The sequence below is a fragment of the Myotis davidii genome, unplaced genomic scaffold, assembly GCF_000327345.1.
Source record: "Myotis davidii unplaced genomic scaffold, ASM32734v1 scaffold946, whole genome shotgun sequence".
NCBI lineage: Eukaryota > Metazoa > Chordata > Mammalia > Chiroptera > Vespertilionidae > Myotis > Myotis davidii.
The window spans coordinates 119,894-138,294 of record NW_006297395.1 but is presented as its reverse complement, the minus strand read 5'-3'; the positions used below and the strand labels follow the sequence as shown (position 1 = coordinate 138,294).

Sequence of the window (18,401 nt, the reverse complement as noted above, 5' to 3'; positions counted from 1 at the left end):
GAGAGAGAGAGAGAGAGAGAGAGAGAACAACAGGCTTAGAGACTCTAATGTTGCAGAAAGCAAAATTTTCCTCGTTTCCATTACATCATCCAAGTTGGAGACAGGGAGGGTGGAGTGGGGGCACAGCTGGTGGCAGCTGCACCACCATCTGCTTTCTCCTTAGCAGTGTGTGCTAGTTTGAGTTGCAGCCTCCTACGGCTCGTGATAGAGGAGGCACAGTATTAAAGGTACAACCGCCTATTATGAAAAGCTTTCAAATTATTTAGAAATAAATCACTCTTGTGATAAGTTAACCTCAGGTAGGTTGCTAAGCCAGTTCTCTTTGAGTTTAGGTTGTTTGCATCTCTTTAGACTCAGCTATAGTGCAAACTCTGTCAACTCAATGTGCTCAATTAGACAAGCAGAATATACAAGCAACCACCTGCCATCTGCTTCCCAAAAGGTAAGCAGCCAAAAAAGCATTAACAGAAGGACTGGGGAATGCCCAACCCTAGCAGGCCAGCTCCAGGGTTTGGTATCCTAAGCCATCTGGTCAACCAGTCTTGTCCTCTTGGACACTCCTGGGGTTTCCTTCAGAACACACTGCCTGGCATCCCTTCTAGAAGAGGAGATGGGTGAGAATAGCCTGGGGAGAGGGGTTAATGCCCTGTCTGCCATTCAACTGCAAACCGGCAATGAAGCTGCAAACAGGTGGTTCAAGGGTCTGATTAAGCCATACACATATTTTTTATCTAGTCTATACAGGGTTATGTTAAAAAGAAGAGTGCTGACTTTTCAAAATGAGTTTTCCTATATAAATATCTAGATTGCTAGCTCTTCCTGGAAAAAAACAAATTAAGCTATATGGCATCAGCAGGCCCGTTTCAGTTATCTGGAGGTAAGTGGCTGCACTTTCTTCCATTAGGAATGCGTTCTGAAGAACAAGTCCCCACCCTGGTGTCTCAAATACCATTGCATCCATCTATGTTCCACCTGGACCTAGAGAGCTTTTGATATAATGTCACTGAGCATGGAGAGGGAGAAGAAACCCCCAGGGAATGATTTCCCAACGGTCCTTTACTGATTCTCCTCTTAAGGTGAGATTTAGTCCCTTGGATGGCCAACTAAAATTCTGCCAAGATCATTCAACACGACATAATGAACAGATCTGAGTAGAAGGCTAGCTGCAATGACCCTTCAATACAAAAGCAGGTTGCAGCGTTTCAGAGAGGCATTCCAGACCACTTACCATACATCTTGCCTTCGTCTGATAAGATGATTTTCCTCCTCCCACAGGGTGGATAGATAGCCAAGGCTTCCTGAAAGCTCTGCTCAATGTCAGGACTCCAGACCCCTTCCGCATCGTTGTCAATTGGCTTATCTGCGGAGTCACTCATCCTTTCCATGTTTTCGGCAGGGCTCTCGCTGCCGCTCCAGCTGCTGGGCTCAATTTTGGCGGTTGGGTTTTCCAAGCCGAAGCCTGGAGCCTTTTCAAGAAAATAAACCTAATAAAGAAATGAAAATATAGTATGATAAGGATGAGGTAACCACCAATATACTGCTCTTTGCTAGTTTCATTGCACATTCTTCAGTTGGCAGATCTGCTTGAGAATAACTGCTAGCGGAGAATATGGAATTTTGAGATCCAAGTGACTTTTTTTCTTTATGTATTCATGTTAGGCACTCAATACAGAAATGCAATGGTGGACAACAGCTGAATAATCTTCGCAGATTAGAGAAAGTTTTCATCCAAGAACAGTACTCACTCTGAGTTGCAAGTTCACAGTGAACCATGCAAAACCATTTACTAAGTGCCTCCTATCTACCAGGAGCACTCTGCTCAATAATAATCAAATCTCCACAGCAGAACAATTTTGTTTAAAAGAAAATAAAGTAAAACAAAAGATGTCTGCCTCACTGTGGCCCGACATGGTAACTCTGAAATGTTAAATCATCCCAATATTTGTCACTGAGATCACCCAGATTCGAGATGGTGGTAGGGTAGAAGGAGGAAGGAGATTATTTTGTTATCACAAAACTCACTCTACTATGACAGCTGACTTGGACCTGCCAGTCCATAGTACTTCTCTGCGGGACATTGAGCCTGAACAGTCAGGTCATGTTGCCACTCTCAGCTTCTAGATTGTAACCTTGAAGCAGGGACCAAGTTGTCCCCATTCCTGCCTTCCCTGCACAGCTACAAGAGGCCAGCACATTTACAGAAAGAAATGGTTTACACCTACATGGGCACTTCATCTGGTAGCCTACTTGGAATTCCTGATCATAAGAAAACTGTGGGGGAGACTTTCATTTCTTTCTCTGTAGCACTGAAGGTTACAGAACCAAAAGAAATCTTTCCCAAAGGTTTATTCCCCTTAAGGTATGCATGAAACCTATGGTCTTAAAGGGATAAGCTTTCCACACAAATGTCAAACTGGCACAAACACCCATGTGAAAATGATCTAATCTGGTACCCCCTGCTGTCCACACACTAACATATCAATATTTCTTTGTTGAAAAGGCATCAGATCATTAATTCAAAGGCTTCCCCCCAAAGGGGAGAATTGTTCCTGGCAACTGATCGAAGAAGGGAGGTGGCAGGGTCACAGTAGAGAGAGCTTAGTGGGCCTATCATTCCCTGCCTTCTGCCCCCATCAAGTCCACGCAACATCACAACAGAGGCAGCCAGAAGGGGAGCAGGTGCTGGCCCCACCAGGCACCAGGGACTGCTCCGTGCTCCAGGGCAGTTACCTGAGAGGGAGCAGCCTGTCTTCTTTCTTTCTCCCTCCCTGTTGTGTCCCTTTCCTCTGCCCTCCCCCACCAGGGTATATCAACAGATCCCAGGTGCAGAAACTCTGAGGCACAAGAACATTACACAATCAATGGTATAACTAGTGGGTGATTTTGGCTTGGTACCCTGACAGCTTTTGAGATTTGGCAGCACCTGGGGAAAAGAAACCCCCAGGTTGTCTGCCTTTAAATGCTGCCACAGATCCATCATTCAAAGAACTTGTCAGCAAAATATTTACTACTTCTTACCAACACGTGTACATTGGCACCGGACTTTAAAAACTGCCAAATGGTGAGGTATAAATTATGCCACAAGAAAGGGTTTTGTGATTAACCCCCAAATGAACTCTGCAATGCCTGCAGTGTGGGCCTTTTGAATTCTAAAATTATTACTTTTTTTTTTTTAATCTAAGAGTCTTATAAAATTCAAGCTGAGCTGTATGCTCCCCTAGAGTCTGTTCTAGCTCCAAAGCAGTTTATTGGAGAAATTATGAGAATACGAGTGAATGCTTTGAGCAGTGGCTAATCCGCTGTCTACCTCTCCGCCTAACCTCCCCCAACCACCCCCAAAACAAAACAACAGACATAAAAAAAACAGGCCAGTCTTTGAGCTCTGGGCAGCTCAGAGAGCCACATTTTAAGAAAAACAGTAATGTACTCAGCATGCAACCGCTATGGTAGAGGGTCAGAATCCAGGACAGTGAGGACCAGCAAAGGGTCTGGGGAACTTTACTTGCCTAAAAAGAACATCACCATGTAACTGAGAGCCTCAGAGTCTTCAGACCAAACTCCCCAACACTGCCCTAATCCAATGCTTGCAGTCCCCTCTCTAACACTTCTCAACGGGTCATATAATCTACACATGAACATCACCAATGACAAGGAACCCACTACCTCCACACTGACATACTGAAATTCTTCCATCTACTAGGCTAAGACCCATGTACAGGTTAACTTCTATACTAACACATCCCTTGCAGAAGCAAATCTCCCACCCAAACACCCATTTATATGTGGTAGGAGCACATGGCATATGTGACAGGAGCAGCCCTACTGTGTCCCAGACTAGACATAATTCACATAATACCTGGCTCAGCCCTCATGAACGCATCCCAGTTTGTCCATGGCCCTCAATAAATGATGCTCAGAGATTGCCTAGAATCCACAAAACCTCTAGGCTCCTGAATTCCCTTCTCTAGTGCAACAGGTTTAGAAGCTAAAGATAGTTTATTTATAAATCTCATTATTTTAGCCTACATGGATCAAAGCTGGTAAGATTTTTTTCAATCATAATTGCAAGCTTAGTGTTCTTAGACACTGAGCATCCTCTGAAGAGCTGGCTGTCACATGGAGAGGGTGTTGACCCATTCTGTGGAAGTTCTAAGATGATTCCAGCTCAACATGAGAAAAAAGTTCCTGCTAGTTGAGCTGTTCAAAAAGGGGTGAGTTGCCTTAAAGACAGACAGCAGAGTCTTATAGACAATTCCTTGAAGTTACCTCTAAAGCTGGGAGTCACAAGCCCTTGGATGTTTAGGGAATGCAGTATTAGCATTAATTGATTAACCCACTTAGTAAGCACAGGCACTGTTCTAAATGCTCACATGTTTTTATTCATTTACTGCAAAGGGAAGAACTCTGTGTCCAGGCCCTTGCAATTTGGTCAACTGGAACTCAGCAGGATGGAATTACCTACTCTGGACAAGGGCCAGGACACAAACCCCAGAAGCTACCAGATACATAATCCACAGAGTTATACAGGCCCTTGGTTTTACAACCCAATTGTAAGATGAGGCCCTGTATGGGCAGAGAGTTTCCAATCACAAGACTGGGCTGGCTGAGAAAAGCTCCCCGTACTGGATGCTGAAATAACCATTCTGGCATTCTATCCCTCAAGTCCCTTCCAGACCAGCTCAAAATCCACCTCATCCTGGAAACTGTCCTTGTATCTAGTGGCTCAGAGTATCAGCCACACACTAGGAGTGTCCTAAAAATGTGTGGCATTGGTTAAGTCCCACCCAATCTATCTGGTTTCCACATACATAGCAAGAAGCACCTGCTTATTACAAATAATAAGATCTAATCAAGTGAATTATGTATCTGTAGAACTGATGTCCACTTCCTCATCCCTCTGTTGAGCAAGGTAGTTAACTTTCACAAAATTCAGTAAATAAAGAACAACATAGAATTGGGGGGAGGCAGGGAGGTAGGGCATGATATTCAGGCTCAAACTGATCTATACTCCAAACCTGGCTCACACACTAGCCATGCACTCCAGAATGAAGTAGTTAATCTCTCAGAATCTCAGATTTTATTTGAAAAATGGAGATAATAAATACAATCCCAACACAGGAAAATCATTAAGGAGTGGAGGGACTCTATCTGACGGGATTGTTGCAAAGATGTAAAGATAATGAGTGAAGGTGCTCTGTCATCTATAAAACCATGACCAGATGTTCATTTGCTTTCAAGTCCATTATCTATAGACAGTGGTGTGTGCCTTGTAGTGCCCAAATACCTACTGATAATGGGTTGGTGAAGAAATGAAGGTGCTCTCCTAATGGTTCCCTTTGGGAAATAAAGTTACAAAGGATCTTTAGATGACTAAATAAAAAATTTATATTTGTAACAAACCCCTCTATTTATAATACTTATATAAACCTACACTTACATTCACAGGTTCAATAATTTTCATATTTTGGGGGGAAGTTTGGTTCAAGGGAACAATCCCAGACCTAAATGAATGCCAAAAAGGAAAGAGAGAAGGGAACTCTTGTCGCTGAAAATCTACTGTATATCATGTAGACCCTACATGCCTCAGTTTCCATCATTAACACTTTTGTAGAAGTTCCTTTTTTTTCTGAAACTCTTCCTAGCCACACCATAATAAACTCCAAAAAGAACTGTTAACAGGGACCTGCTAACTGCCCAACAGCCACACTTCCTAAATGGATCATTATTTTACAACTACCCACTGGCACTCTAAAAGAGCAACATGAGTACAACGGAATGACATCATATGTATATTTGACCAACCCAGATTTTAACTAAAGAGCTGAGAACAGAAGGGGGTGAGGGAGTCAAATACAGGTGCTTCTGACACCAACTCTATTCACGGAAAGTATGAACAAAGGATATGACCTAGGACCCAGGAATCTGCTGTTCCATCTTAATTCCTGTGGATCCCTCATAATGCAAGCATCTCACCCACTTGTGGGTGATTTAAGAGCTGTTAAATAAAAGGGTTAGTTTTAACTAACTCTCATGATTCATAAAATGCCACTGAACATGAAGGTCACACAAAAAAATCATATGCTTTGTCTTAGCTAATGTCTTAACACTCTCTGAGGCAAAAGGAAAGGAGTAGTTAGGACTCTGTCTCTACGTGAGTAACCCAGGACCATGTGGTACTTGTAGCCCCTGAGTGCCTCAGTTTCCATCATTAACACTGAAGGAGGTCAACTTAGTCATTCATCACCTTGTGGTTCCATAGACTCAACTAATAGAATTCAGTATGTTGGCTTATTATTGCCCCCTCCCATTTACATTCCAGTGTCCCTGAGGGCAGGGACTGTTCAAATCACCACAGTATCCACAATGCTAGCACAGCACCTGGCATAATAAATATTCCAAAAAAAGAAAGAAGGTACAAACCAACAACCAGATGACACGAACATTCTTTGGCAACATGACTAAACTTATCATCAAGCTTCACCCTGACCCTGGCTAAGGTTCTTATGAGTAGTAAGAACCCAAAGGAAATCTCCAAATTAGGAAGACAGACTTAAGTCTAACACAGTTTGGATAACCAAGTGTTGGCTGAGCCAATTTCTTCTTTATTAATCATGGTTACTGATAATCAATAGTCCATGTTAAAGGGACAAATATGGTTTGGGTCCTCTAGCAGGTAAGCTTCTTCGAACACAAACATTTTGAGTGGAATGGTAAGTTTGGAGATACATTTTATTTTTGCTTTCCCTTTCCTTTGGCCACCAGTAAAAATGACAGCTTTAAGAAAAGCCATAAGGGAGGCAAACTGGTGAGGGTATAAAGACCAGAAACTAAAGAGGTGGCCAAAAAAGAAATTCACAAAGGTAAAAAATAATAATAAATTAAGAAGGTAGCAAAGCAAATCTGATCAAGTAGGTGAGTGAAAAAGGCAACATATAGGGAGTTGCACTGAGAGCAAAGCTAAGAAAAAAGATTTCTAAGCACTCAGGACAAGGTGAAAGCAGGCACAGGTGGAGGCCACTTTAGGGTTTAAAGAAAGAGAATCACATGGTTGGAATATTTGTAGGAGACAACTCGGCTAAGCATTTGATGGTTCAAAGTTCACTGTGATCTTAGTAAAAGCACAAGATTTTCTCTTAAGAGGAAAGCTGACCTCCAACAAAAAGACTAGGAATGAAGGAACTTTACTTCCAAAGTGAACTGGTACCTGAAATCCAAATTCATCCTGCTCCCAGGTTGCAAGCACAATGTCTAAAGCTTTCACCTAGAGCAGTGGTTCTCAACCTTCCTAATGCAGCGACCCTTTAATACAGTTCCTCATGTTGTGGTGACCCCCAACCATAAAATTGTTTCGTTGCTACTTCATAACTGTAATTTTGCTACTGTTATGAATCATAATGCAAATATCTGATATGCAGGATGTATTTTCATTGTTACAAATTGAACATAATTAAAGCATAGCGATTAATCACAAAAACACTATGTAATTATATATGTATTTCCCGATGGCCTTAGGCGACCCCTGTGAAAGGGTTGTTCGACCCCCAAAGGGGTCTCGACCCACAGGGTGAGAACCACTGACCTAGAGGTTCTTAGTTAATCATTGAACTACCCTTGTTGGGTATTATCCCCACCTTATGAGGTCCAGAGGTTGACTAAAGTCATATACTTAACAGATTTTGAATCTAGGAGTCATTTCTCCAGAAAGAATGCTCATCCCATAGGAACATCAGACTCACACTACTTGCTCACTAGCTGTAGGCTGGATTTCAAAAGGAGGAATGTAGGCAGTGCTGAGCTTTGTCCATGGCTGACACCATCAAGCACAATCTAATTAATTCCTAATGAATAGTGATGATACTGACTCACCTCCCTGAGTAGCTGGGATGAATGTCAGGCACTAATGATGGTTAATCGCTTCTGCATATGTAAAATGGGGCAGGTTATTATTTTCCTACCATTTCAGACACTAGCCAAACTTGCTAACAAGTGGCTTGAGAAATTCGAGGATCAGCAGTCTGAATATTGAAGGCAGCCTTCAGAGATACAGAACTACAGAATGTAAGTCACTGTCAATGAGAGAGCAGATCTTTTAGGGAATGCAGACACTGAGAATTGAGGCCACATCTGCTGTGGAGCCAATATCAGCCAGTGAACCTGGGTGTCATATACTCCAATTGTCAACAGGTTCCCTCTAATTTCAGCTGGAAGGAGTGGATAATTACTCCTTCTCATTTTCAAAAATCACTCCTCTATCAACAGGATCCATCAACACGCCAATACCTCTTCACCAAGCTCCCGATGCTGGGTACCCATTAGAGGACTTAGCATTGCCCTCCTGAGATGCTCTAATTCTCTGCTCCATCAGCCCTAAGCACTTGCCCAGGTGACAGCTCAAGAAAGGCTTTGATTGATTTCATGCTATGCAGCTCTGTATTACCAGCCTTTAGGGGAATAACCTCTCTATCCCCTTAATGAATCTGTTAGCCTCTGAGAACAGAAATTCCTGCCTCTTCCTTTCGCGCACCACACCACCAGTCAAGCCAATCACTGCTCTCCTTCATCAGTAGAGTCCTTCAAAATGACAGAGCCACAGACTCAGGTCCAGTCAGTCTATCCCATCTGACCATTCCAAAGACTGGACATTGAAACAGTGCTCTCATAAGTGGAGCTTGTGCTGGATGATATGACTTGCAGGTTGAGTCATGGATCCTGGGAGGTGGACAATTTAACCTCAGGAAACACATTTCAAACCCGGAAACAGAAGTTTGTTTGCTGCTCTAAGAGAAAAAATGCCACTGAGTTAGCAGTGAGTAGCTGTCAGCAAACATTTTGGGAGGAAAACATGTAAGCCCCCTTCCCAGGTGTAACAGTCAAAGAAAACCACAAAATTAATTCCCAATTCCAATAGGTGTGTAGTGTGCACATACATTTGAGGTAAACTCACCAATCATACTGCTTACCAGAAACAAAGAAAACGAATACCAAGAAAATAATACTCTTTAGTCACTAAATTATGGGTACTATAACTTTCTTAGTTGGTAAGATTCACCACATTATCATAATGCCTTAGCATTTTAAATGACAATGAGTACAAATTCAAAATCAAAAGTAGACAGTTAGTATTTCAAAACATATCAAAATGTGAGCTAAATACATACACTACCTTTGGCCAAACCTTAAGACAAGTGTTTCAAGAGGGTCCATCTCAGCCCCATGCCCAAGGGAATGCCTACAAATGGGCCTCGGGCAATCAGAGTGCTAGGTCCCTGGGTTATGCCTGGGGTGTCATCCTTCTTACAAAAGGCCAGTGGAGATTCACTAAATGTTACACAGCCTGTTGACAGCCAACTTAATGATATGTTGACTCTGGACTGACTCCAAATCCCAGTAGCTGACCTGCCTAGAGGCAGCTCCTTTGGCAAAATTCTAATTCTGCTACATAGAAATGGTTTCCAGTTTCTATGACTTAGGATGCTTCTCTCATTCTGGCCATCTACCCTGGATTATTTAGACAGCATGGTGGGAGACAGAGGCAACAGGTAAATACACAATTTACTTTGGATGAGGTTGTAAGCCAATCTATAAGGAAAACTGGAACCAAGATGGCATTTTAAAGTGCTGAATTGTGAAGTCCAAGTCCTTGGTTCTTTGACTAAATACATACACTGGCTTTCAACTGCTCTCTAAAGATCCAACTGATCCACATGGATTTCATCAGCATTCGCATCAGAGGATCCAAAACCTAAGCTCCAGCCTGCCCAGAAGGAAAGAACTTCTGTTTCCTGTCAACTTCGGGTAATCAAGACCACAATTTGTCATGACACACTTGGTTCCTTTCCATCATCTCAACCATCAGAAATATCACTTGTGAGTGTGGGTGTTGGGCCTGGCCTATCTGCCTTTAAATATCCATTTCTAATGGATCTGAACATACAGATCCTGATATGCTAACCAAATCATACAAGAGTATTTTTTGAGTCCCAACACATGATCATACAACTCCTTGGGAGCAGAAATAGAGCTTGTGTGACCTCTAGGACTGAGGACAGTGGCATGTGGCATTAACACTAGATAAAAGTGGGACAATGCATAAGAACAGAACTAACTTGTTTGATCCAGTACCTTTCTGACTCCATAGTTACCTTAGAGAAAGTTTATTCCAGGAGCTCTGAATAATTGCTTTTATTGAATTATGCTTTTATGTGATGTCATTAGCATACTACAAAACAAACTGTGAATGAGTCACTGGTTTTTCTACAAGGATGTTGAGGTGTCCTTCATCCAATCACATAGATTGCTCTTTATAAAAATGCAAAAGGAGAGTTTGATAAAACACCGAACACCATGTGTTTGCACCTTGTGGCCAACCAGCCAGGCCTTGACTTTCTTTACTCACTGGCTACCAAGGTGCATTGAGCCACTCTGGCAGAACCCTCAGGGAAAGCACAGAGGTTATTTTAGTTGACAAATTTGGTTGCATTCCTAAATCCACTTTAGGTCCTTACCTCTATTCCCTTCTTTTTCTTCCGTCTTTGCCCCACTCTTAATTTATGCTATTTTACAGCCTTGCAAGCTGCCTTAAATGAGACAGGAAAACTATTTTCGTTTTATAATTATCTCCCTCTCCCATGTCTCCCACCCAGGTGCCAGGTGCTAGAGAGAGAGATGGAGATGAGTAAATGTGTAACCTTCCCTACCCTCAAGGAGCACCCTTCCAGCAAGAAGACAAAGTTATTATCCTTCAAGATGTAACCCCAACTCCTTCCTGAATGCCAGTAGCACTTTTGCTCACTCATTGCATAGGGATGACTTATTTATGTATCTGTCACCCTTGTTTGTGGGTTTGTGAGACCCATGTGAAGTCCATGCCTTTAATCATTTTTCTGTCCTGGGCATTTAACGGAACGTCTAGTAAATAGTAAACGCTCCCCCAAAATAATGAGCAAACGGATGTCTAAGTAGTGAGTCCATGAGGAAATGAATTAATGAACAAGTGCATGAATATAAGATGTCAAAAGAGGAATAAAAGTGCTATTTGAGCACAGAAACGGGAGTGGATTCTGTCTCGAGTCAACAGCAGCCTCAAGGGAGGTGACATTTAGGCGGGTTAGGAGAAGGGCACCGAGAGGCCCGCTCAGAGATGTCCATGGAGGGGAAGTTGTGAAGAAAGGTCAGAGCAAGAAAACAGAAAGGTGGGGCAGAGGCTGGAAAAGTAAGCTCTGCCAGATCGCAAGGGACTGTCCACACAACAAAAAGTCTGTACTGTTTCATACAAAGGCAACAGAAATTGGGGGTAAAGAACAAATAATTTTAAAATTTGGAATCAGAATTTTTTAATCAAAAGCCTTTTCAGTGTTCCAAGACCAGTTCTCTAGATAAATTCAAGTGTTACAATGTGGCATGTCCCTAAGCATTTCAAATTTATGAAGGCGTTTTAATTCACCAAAAGACAATGATAGTTTATACAGGTGTGCTTGTTTAAACAGCCCAGAGCCACAAGATTAACTCTGCAAGGTACCCAGTCACTCAGTTCTTCCAATATGCTCATCAGACTTTCCTTTCAAATGCTCTCCATTTCCCTGGTCCCTAAAGAGGGCTGAGTGCTGCCAGTGTTCTCATCCTGAATTCTGCACGGGGGACTGGAATGCCAATGCTCACAGTGTGCAAACACCAGCTCATATACGTGACATTGCATGTTCAAAAATATCTTCTGGTTCCCAATGTTCACTGATACAACTGAGTCCCCACCCTTCCAATAAAAAATACAGTCTGCCACTTAATGATGACAGTGAGGGTGCAGCTGCAAAACAGGTCTTACACGGAGAGGGATGCAAATTCAGGGGCCAATGAAAGCCTCACCCTGGCCTCCATCCCTGTCCTGGTCCCTGGTTTATGCCTAGTTCAACTTCAGAAGGAGAAAGAACCTGGCTTAGGCGAAAGAATTGAGAAACTGTTGTCCCCCCCTTTAGACAATAAGCCACTCATTCAATTAACAAATATTACTTGAGTAACTACTGTGTGCACAGTACCAGCTCTGAGAGGTCCACAAGCACTGCAAGGACACACAGTGGGACAAGGCCCCCAGGCAGAGAGGTACAAACAGAAAGGTTGAGGCAGCCAATTCTGAAATCAGGCCTTACTCTGCCTTCACTTCTACATGGCCCAGGGTGTTCTGAAGGAGACGGTCGGACTCTTCCCTCCTCACCCCTGAAACCTCTCAGCAAATGTATAAAGCAAAAAAGTCAAAAGCCCACAAGGTGATTCCATCAACACTTCTGCAGCTCCACAATGCATGCATGCACCACACACAGAGAAGGCATCTCTTTAGGAGAGAGAAAGAAAAAAAAAAAGAGGGAAAGATATACATCTCTCTTCCTTCTACAGGTTCTGCTAAACTGGTAGAGGAAGGTGGAACTCTCAATTCCTCTCTCTTTGTAGGTTTTCAATCACACCTACAAAGCCTCTAAAGCCCTCCCTCTTTCTCAGTCCAGTGGCCTAATGGTAGGGATGCAACTTGAGAGGCCAAAAGACCCAAAGGCAAAGCAAACAAACCCAAACCTTCACAGTCAGCCTGTGAGTGTGCCTCACAGAAATGGCATTCTGGGTTCTGGCACCTTCAAAGTCACTTCTCTGTGTCGAAGCCTCTGTCTGTAAAAGCACCAATTAAAATCCAAAAAACCATTTTCCAGATCCTGAGTGAGGGAAACCAATCCCACAGCCTCCTGAGGGGATTCCTCCCGGAGAACCTGGCTGAAGCAGCACCCAAGCTGGGCCATGATCCCAGGCTTCTGGCTTCTGCCATCCCTTCTGATGCAACTTGTCACCAAGAATGTTTACTCATCCCTTCATCCCTCAAATAGATTCTTTCCACTCCTCTCTAACCCACTAACTTTGCTCCTCTCTCACGGGCAGGGCCTCGCAACTTCTTTCTGAGCTGGGATGTCACCTCAGTCCCCACACCGCCACACTGCCGACAACCCGGTTCCACCAGGTTCCCAACCCTGGATGTACATCTGGAAGACACAGGTGGCTTCTTAGAAATATAAATCCCAGCTCTGATAACAGAAGTTCTGAATCAGAATCCTTAGAAGATGCATTCTTTGCAAGACTCTCCTATGTTATTCTTCAGCCAGAGTTTTCCTAAAATACAAATATGACTTTTATCACACACTCATTTGAAATCTTTCAGCAGCCCCCCTCCCCGCCCCACTCTAGGACCCAGCTGCATAATGGGGCACCCATGGCCTTTACCCCCTGATCTCAGCCTGCTCCTCATACACCCATCCAGTCCCCTATATTTCAGCCACGTGACCACTCTAAGGTGTGCAGACACAGTTGGCTACCTGCTTCACCCCTTCAACCACCTGTGTCCCTCTGCTCAGAGCTTCTCTCACCAGCAACACTGCCTGATGAATGTCTGAACAATCATTCCAAGACCGAAGCCAGCAACCTCTCCTCTGGGAAGCCTTAAGCAGATGTCTCCACTCAGACAAGTCACTATGGTGTCCCCATAGCACCTCAAACCAACTTCCAACACGGCACTTCGTACACTTCCCCAGGATTTCTCGTAAGATACTGTCTCACAGCGAATTGGTAAATTCCTTAACATTCCTACATTTAACATCTCTCAATACCAGGAATATTGACAGAATTCAACAAATGCTTGCTAAATAATTTTCTCTGTGGTACCCCTAGAGTTGCAGGGACCTCACTGGAGAGTCTATATGGCAAAGCAGTTCAGTATATACACTTACTCTCTGTATACCAACAAAACAAAAATAATCATTTTTACCTACCTATTATAAAGATTAAATGAGGTGTCTCAATCATTGGCAGTCATTATGTACATTACTTACCTGCATGCTTGCAGGTTAGTGGTTATGTGTGTGCACACACATCTCAGAACTGTGCCTGGCACAGGTTCTCAAATACCTGTTGAACAAATGTATGTAACTATAATTAATGATTACTACTTATGTATCGGTCTTTCCTGCTGTACTGCAAATTTTCAGAAGGCAGGGATTCTGTCCCATTTATTTCTGTACCTCATGCCCACTCCAGCTCAATAAGTAATTGTTCAATTTAGTTCAATGTAAAATATTAATACAATTTTTATGACTATTAAGCAATTCATCCTGTCTAAGGAATCGCAAAGACAGCCTGGGGCATACTCTAGACCAAAATAAAGGACTCACTGGCTCTAAAACCTTCCCTCAGTCTCCAAAACCCTGACTGGCTGGCCTCCAGCCTCAACACCAAAGCTGCACGGCCCCCACCTCAGGGTAGGGCCTGTCACCTATTGAGCCACAATGGGAGGTCTTCACTGATGACACACACACCCTCCCCAGTCTGTGGCATCACAGCCCTGGGGCAGCAGCTGCTCTACCCAGGAGATGGGCAACAGGAGCAGAAGCAAGCCGCCTTTTCAGCTCACAGCCAGTTCATGCCCCAGGGACTTAGGGGGCACAGTCAGGAGTAGTGTCGGGTTACCACAAAAATAACAGAGGACCTACACCAGGCGGGTGTGCAGGCCAAGTGCAGAAGGGAAGAGAAATAAAGCAGCCCAGGAGAAGAAGAAAAAAGCAGATATTTGAGTCACAGAGGAGTGGGTTTTAAGAAATGTACTTTATAACTCATCCATTTAGTAACCAGTCCAGAGCAGCTTATATTTATGTTATACTTAACTACTTTGAATGTGCTTTTCAAAACATTATTTTAGGACAAGAGAGGAAGGGGGGTTTTGTACTTTGCTTATTTAATGCTCTCTATAAAAGTCAGATTTGGGTCAATGAAGATTTTGACAAGTATTCCCATTCAACAAATTCCTGATAATTACTCAGCTTTAATTTTCTCAAAACTAAATCCAAACAAGACAAAGCTAATTAAGTCTATTGAAGAAGGGGCGGGCCTTTCCGGGGGTGGGGGGGGCTAATAAAAAGCATTTATGCATTTTTATTTTTTCTAAAATGAAATCAAAGTCCACTCCCTCATGCGAGAAGACTGCTGGCTTGATGTGGTCTGACCCAGCCTGGGCACTTCAAATAAAGTTAACTTCAACCACTGTCTCCAGTTAGCAGGTTACTGATTCTCCATCCACTGCTTTCATCTGGGTTTACTCCATACACTATGCTTATTTAATTTGCTTCTAGCAACTGTTTTACAAGAGGGTGGGTAGAGACCCAGCTATAAGAAAAGATGCCCTTCTTTGGCTGGGCAGGTAAACACCTAATGCACCTGGTGGATTAGGTTTCCCATTGTAATCCCTATGTGTGAGAGCCACTGTGAATGCCCTGGCAGGGGAAGACTGAGCTAACTCTAACAGGCACAGTCCATTCCCAGCCTGAAGGTGTTGAAGAGGAGGAAGGTAAAAAAAATAAATAAAAATTCCAAACCAAAAAGATACTTATTTTTTAAATAGGTCCTCTACATTTTGATGGGAAAAAGCTTCCCAATGTCACATTATTTTGTAGTTACTGATTTATGTTTTATTTTAAAATATCAGGGTTATGAGTATTATAAGGCACAGCGGTGTTCTGAAGAGGATTCTACTGCAAATATTTTTTAAAGGCTCTAAAATGACAATTTTTAGTGATAGCCACACCAGCATCTGATAGACATGCAAAGAGGAGGAATCTGGGGGGTTATTTGTTTGTTTACCTTTTAGGAAATAACCCTCTCCCAATCAAACCAATAAAAACTTCAGGAAGGAACCTATTACCACTGGAGTTTGAGTTCTGTAAATGTAGAATACCATATAAATAGTCAAATGAATGGCATTTTCATTCTGTCTTTTAAAACCATCCAGTTCCTAGAAGAGAGGACAGGACCTGAGCCCCCTCTCTTCCCCTCGAGCTGTCAGAAATCACACAATTCATGCCGGACACATCACACCGTGCAATTACCAACCAGCACTGCCATTGCTAAAAGATCTTTAAGAATCCTGATTTTTACCATAAAAGCTCTCATTATTATCTCAGCTCTCTTTGCTTGTTCAGCGTGCCTGGTCACTTACAGGAGGAAGATAAAAAACCGGGACTCAGCTCATCTTTCCCAGCCGTGTCTCCCAGGGAGCTGTTCGTGACTCTGCAGCGCAATGCCACGCCACCACACTGGCCGGCTGGGTTTAAAATTAGCAGAGCCCTGGAGAGCCATGGGTAACCTTCTGACAAGGTTAGCCAGCGGAGCAGAGCACGGCTCAGGGAGAGACATTAATAAGGAGCCAAGCAGAGCCTTTCAACAAGCTCATTAGGGCCTCTCGGAACCCCAGCAGTATGGAAACCTGGGGGGCCCGCACCTAAGCATGAGGAGGCTGACCTAGGCTCTTATTCTTACCCCACGGAGTCAGCAGCTTCCTGAGAGGCAACAGACACAACCCCCAAGTGTGTCTCCAAGTTTATATTCAACATACTCAGAAACTGATTATACAGTAATTTTTAAAACTTTAAAATGGATTTTCAAAACTTAATATTTACGGAACACTTCTGATGATAAAGTTAATACCCTAGATAATCCCAAAGGTGGAGCCTATAGAAAACATGCACAGGGGAAAATAAACTTTCCCCACTGCCTTCCACCAAACAAAAGTCAGTGCTAAAAATGCATTTTGATGTATTTTCTTGCATTAATAACTTATTGTTATTCTTTTGTATTCCCTAAAGTTTGGGGTTCTTTCATTGCCCACCTAACATTTCACATTCAGCATTTTCCTGAGACTTAAAGTCTTCTTTGTATTTGTGATGTTTAAGAGTTAAGAGTATTCCGTGTCATGAATATACCATTATTTGGCTATTTCCCTATGGCTGGACATTTAGGTTTTGCCCCAACTTTTCACTGTTAGTGCAACATCCTTGTAATCATTTCCTAAGGGCAGATTCCTGGAGCCCAAGGGCAGGAAACATTTGAAGCCACTGGTGTAGACTGCGGGCCTGGTGAAGACAGACTGTGACTTCCACACTATAGGTGCCTTCTGAACAAAGGAATATGTCTCAGTGCTTTCCAAACAGACAACCCTAAATTCTAATGTGACACTTTCCAAGCGCCTACAGTTAGATCATCAGGCTTAGCACACAAAAGCCCATTGGAATTGAGATAAAGGACTCCATCTAACAGCTCTAAACACCTGTCAAAGGCAATTCAAATGCTGCTCAACCCCCAAAATGCCCAAACCAGTACCTCACGGGGATAGCCATATTGGTTATTAAAATATTAGAATACTTCCATACAAGTTGGTAAAGAGTCAGCGGCCCAGCCTTGGCTAGTGTGGATCAGTTGGTTGGAGCACCATTCCATACACCAAAAGGTGCAGGCTTCGATTTCTGTCGGAGCAAATGCCCAGTTTTCAAGTTCAATCCCAACTGATGGATGGATATCAGTTCCCATGTATTTACAACTTCATGGCTACCATTACCATCTGGGCCATCCTTATCTCTCATGCGGAGGACTTCAAAAGCCACCTATCTGGACCTCCTGCAACCTATGCTCCATATGTTAACCAGCTTCTAGTCCTATCTAATAAAGAGGGAATATGCTAATTGGCCCTCATGCCATCGCAAAGATGGCAGCACCCACAGCCAATAAGGAGGGAATATGCTAATTGGCTGCCATGCCCTCAAAGATGGCGGCACCCACAGCCACAAGATGGTGGTGCCCAGTCCCCTCAGCCCTGCTGGGGCGGCAGGTACGCGGCAAAACCAAGCCTGCCCCTAGGCGGGCACAGCCTTGCCGCAGGAGTCCCCCAGTCCCCGCAGCCCCCCAGCCGCGCAGGGCCAGCCTGAGGTGCAGGAAAGCCTTGGATGGTGGCTGCCCAGCTGCCCAGGGCTGCCCAAGGCTCAGGTAACCAGGGCTGGCCTAGGCTTGTGCTGCCGGCAGTGGCAGCAGCAGAGGTGTGATGGGGTGTCGCCTTCCCCTGATCGCCAGGTAGCCTCCCGCCTCTGAAGGCTCCTGGACTGTGAGTGGGGGCAGACCAGGCTGAGGTACTGCCCCCCCACTCTAGTGCATGAATTTTCATGCACTGGGCCTCTAGTATATACATAAAAGAGTCAGTGGCCCAAGCCCACTGAATGCCCATCCCCATAGCTCCTCACTATCCAACAAGTACAGAGTAAGTGCCTGGCACACTGGGGGCCTCCAGTGGTTTCCATTGTGTCAATGCCCATATCACCTGTTAAATATTTTAAATACCACCCCTGTCCACAGATAATTTAAGATTTGCTTTTTAAATCTTGTTAATCCTCCCTTTCTAGTCAGAGACCACCACTTAAAATCTTAATTACCATCACTTCAGCACTGTTTCTTAAATTCCCTAAATTTTTTTTTAATTGAAATGGACCATGAATAGGAAGCACTTACCAAGACGCCTAACAGGGGGCTGCTCCCACCAGTTACTCTCTCCAAACCACAGT

At 43.6% G+C, this 18,401-nt stretch overlaps 1 protein-coding gene across 7 annotated transcripts in view; it reads right to left on the bottom strand.

Annotated features, from left to right (window-relative positions):
• TEAD1 (TEA domain transcription factor 1) overlaps positions 1-18,401 on the bottom strand; it is a 248,538-nt gene that overhangs the window by 165,492 nt on the left and 64,645 nt on the right. For 5 of the 7 annotated variants that reach the window (XM_015570111.1, XM_015570113.1, XM_015570114.1 and 2 more), the window contains exon 1: positions 1,229-1,464. In XM_015570111.1, coding sequence (XP_015425597.1) covers positions 1,229-1,385 — 157 coding nt within the window. In that variant the 5' untranslated portion in view covers positions 1,386-1,464. Of the gene's footprint in view, positions 1-1,228; positions 1,485-18,401 lie in introns of those variants that run through there. The other 2 variants (XM_006773180.2, XM_015570117.1) reach the window with 1 other exon arrangement.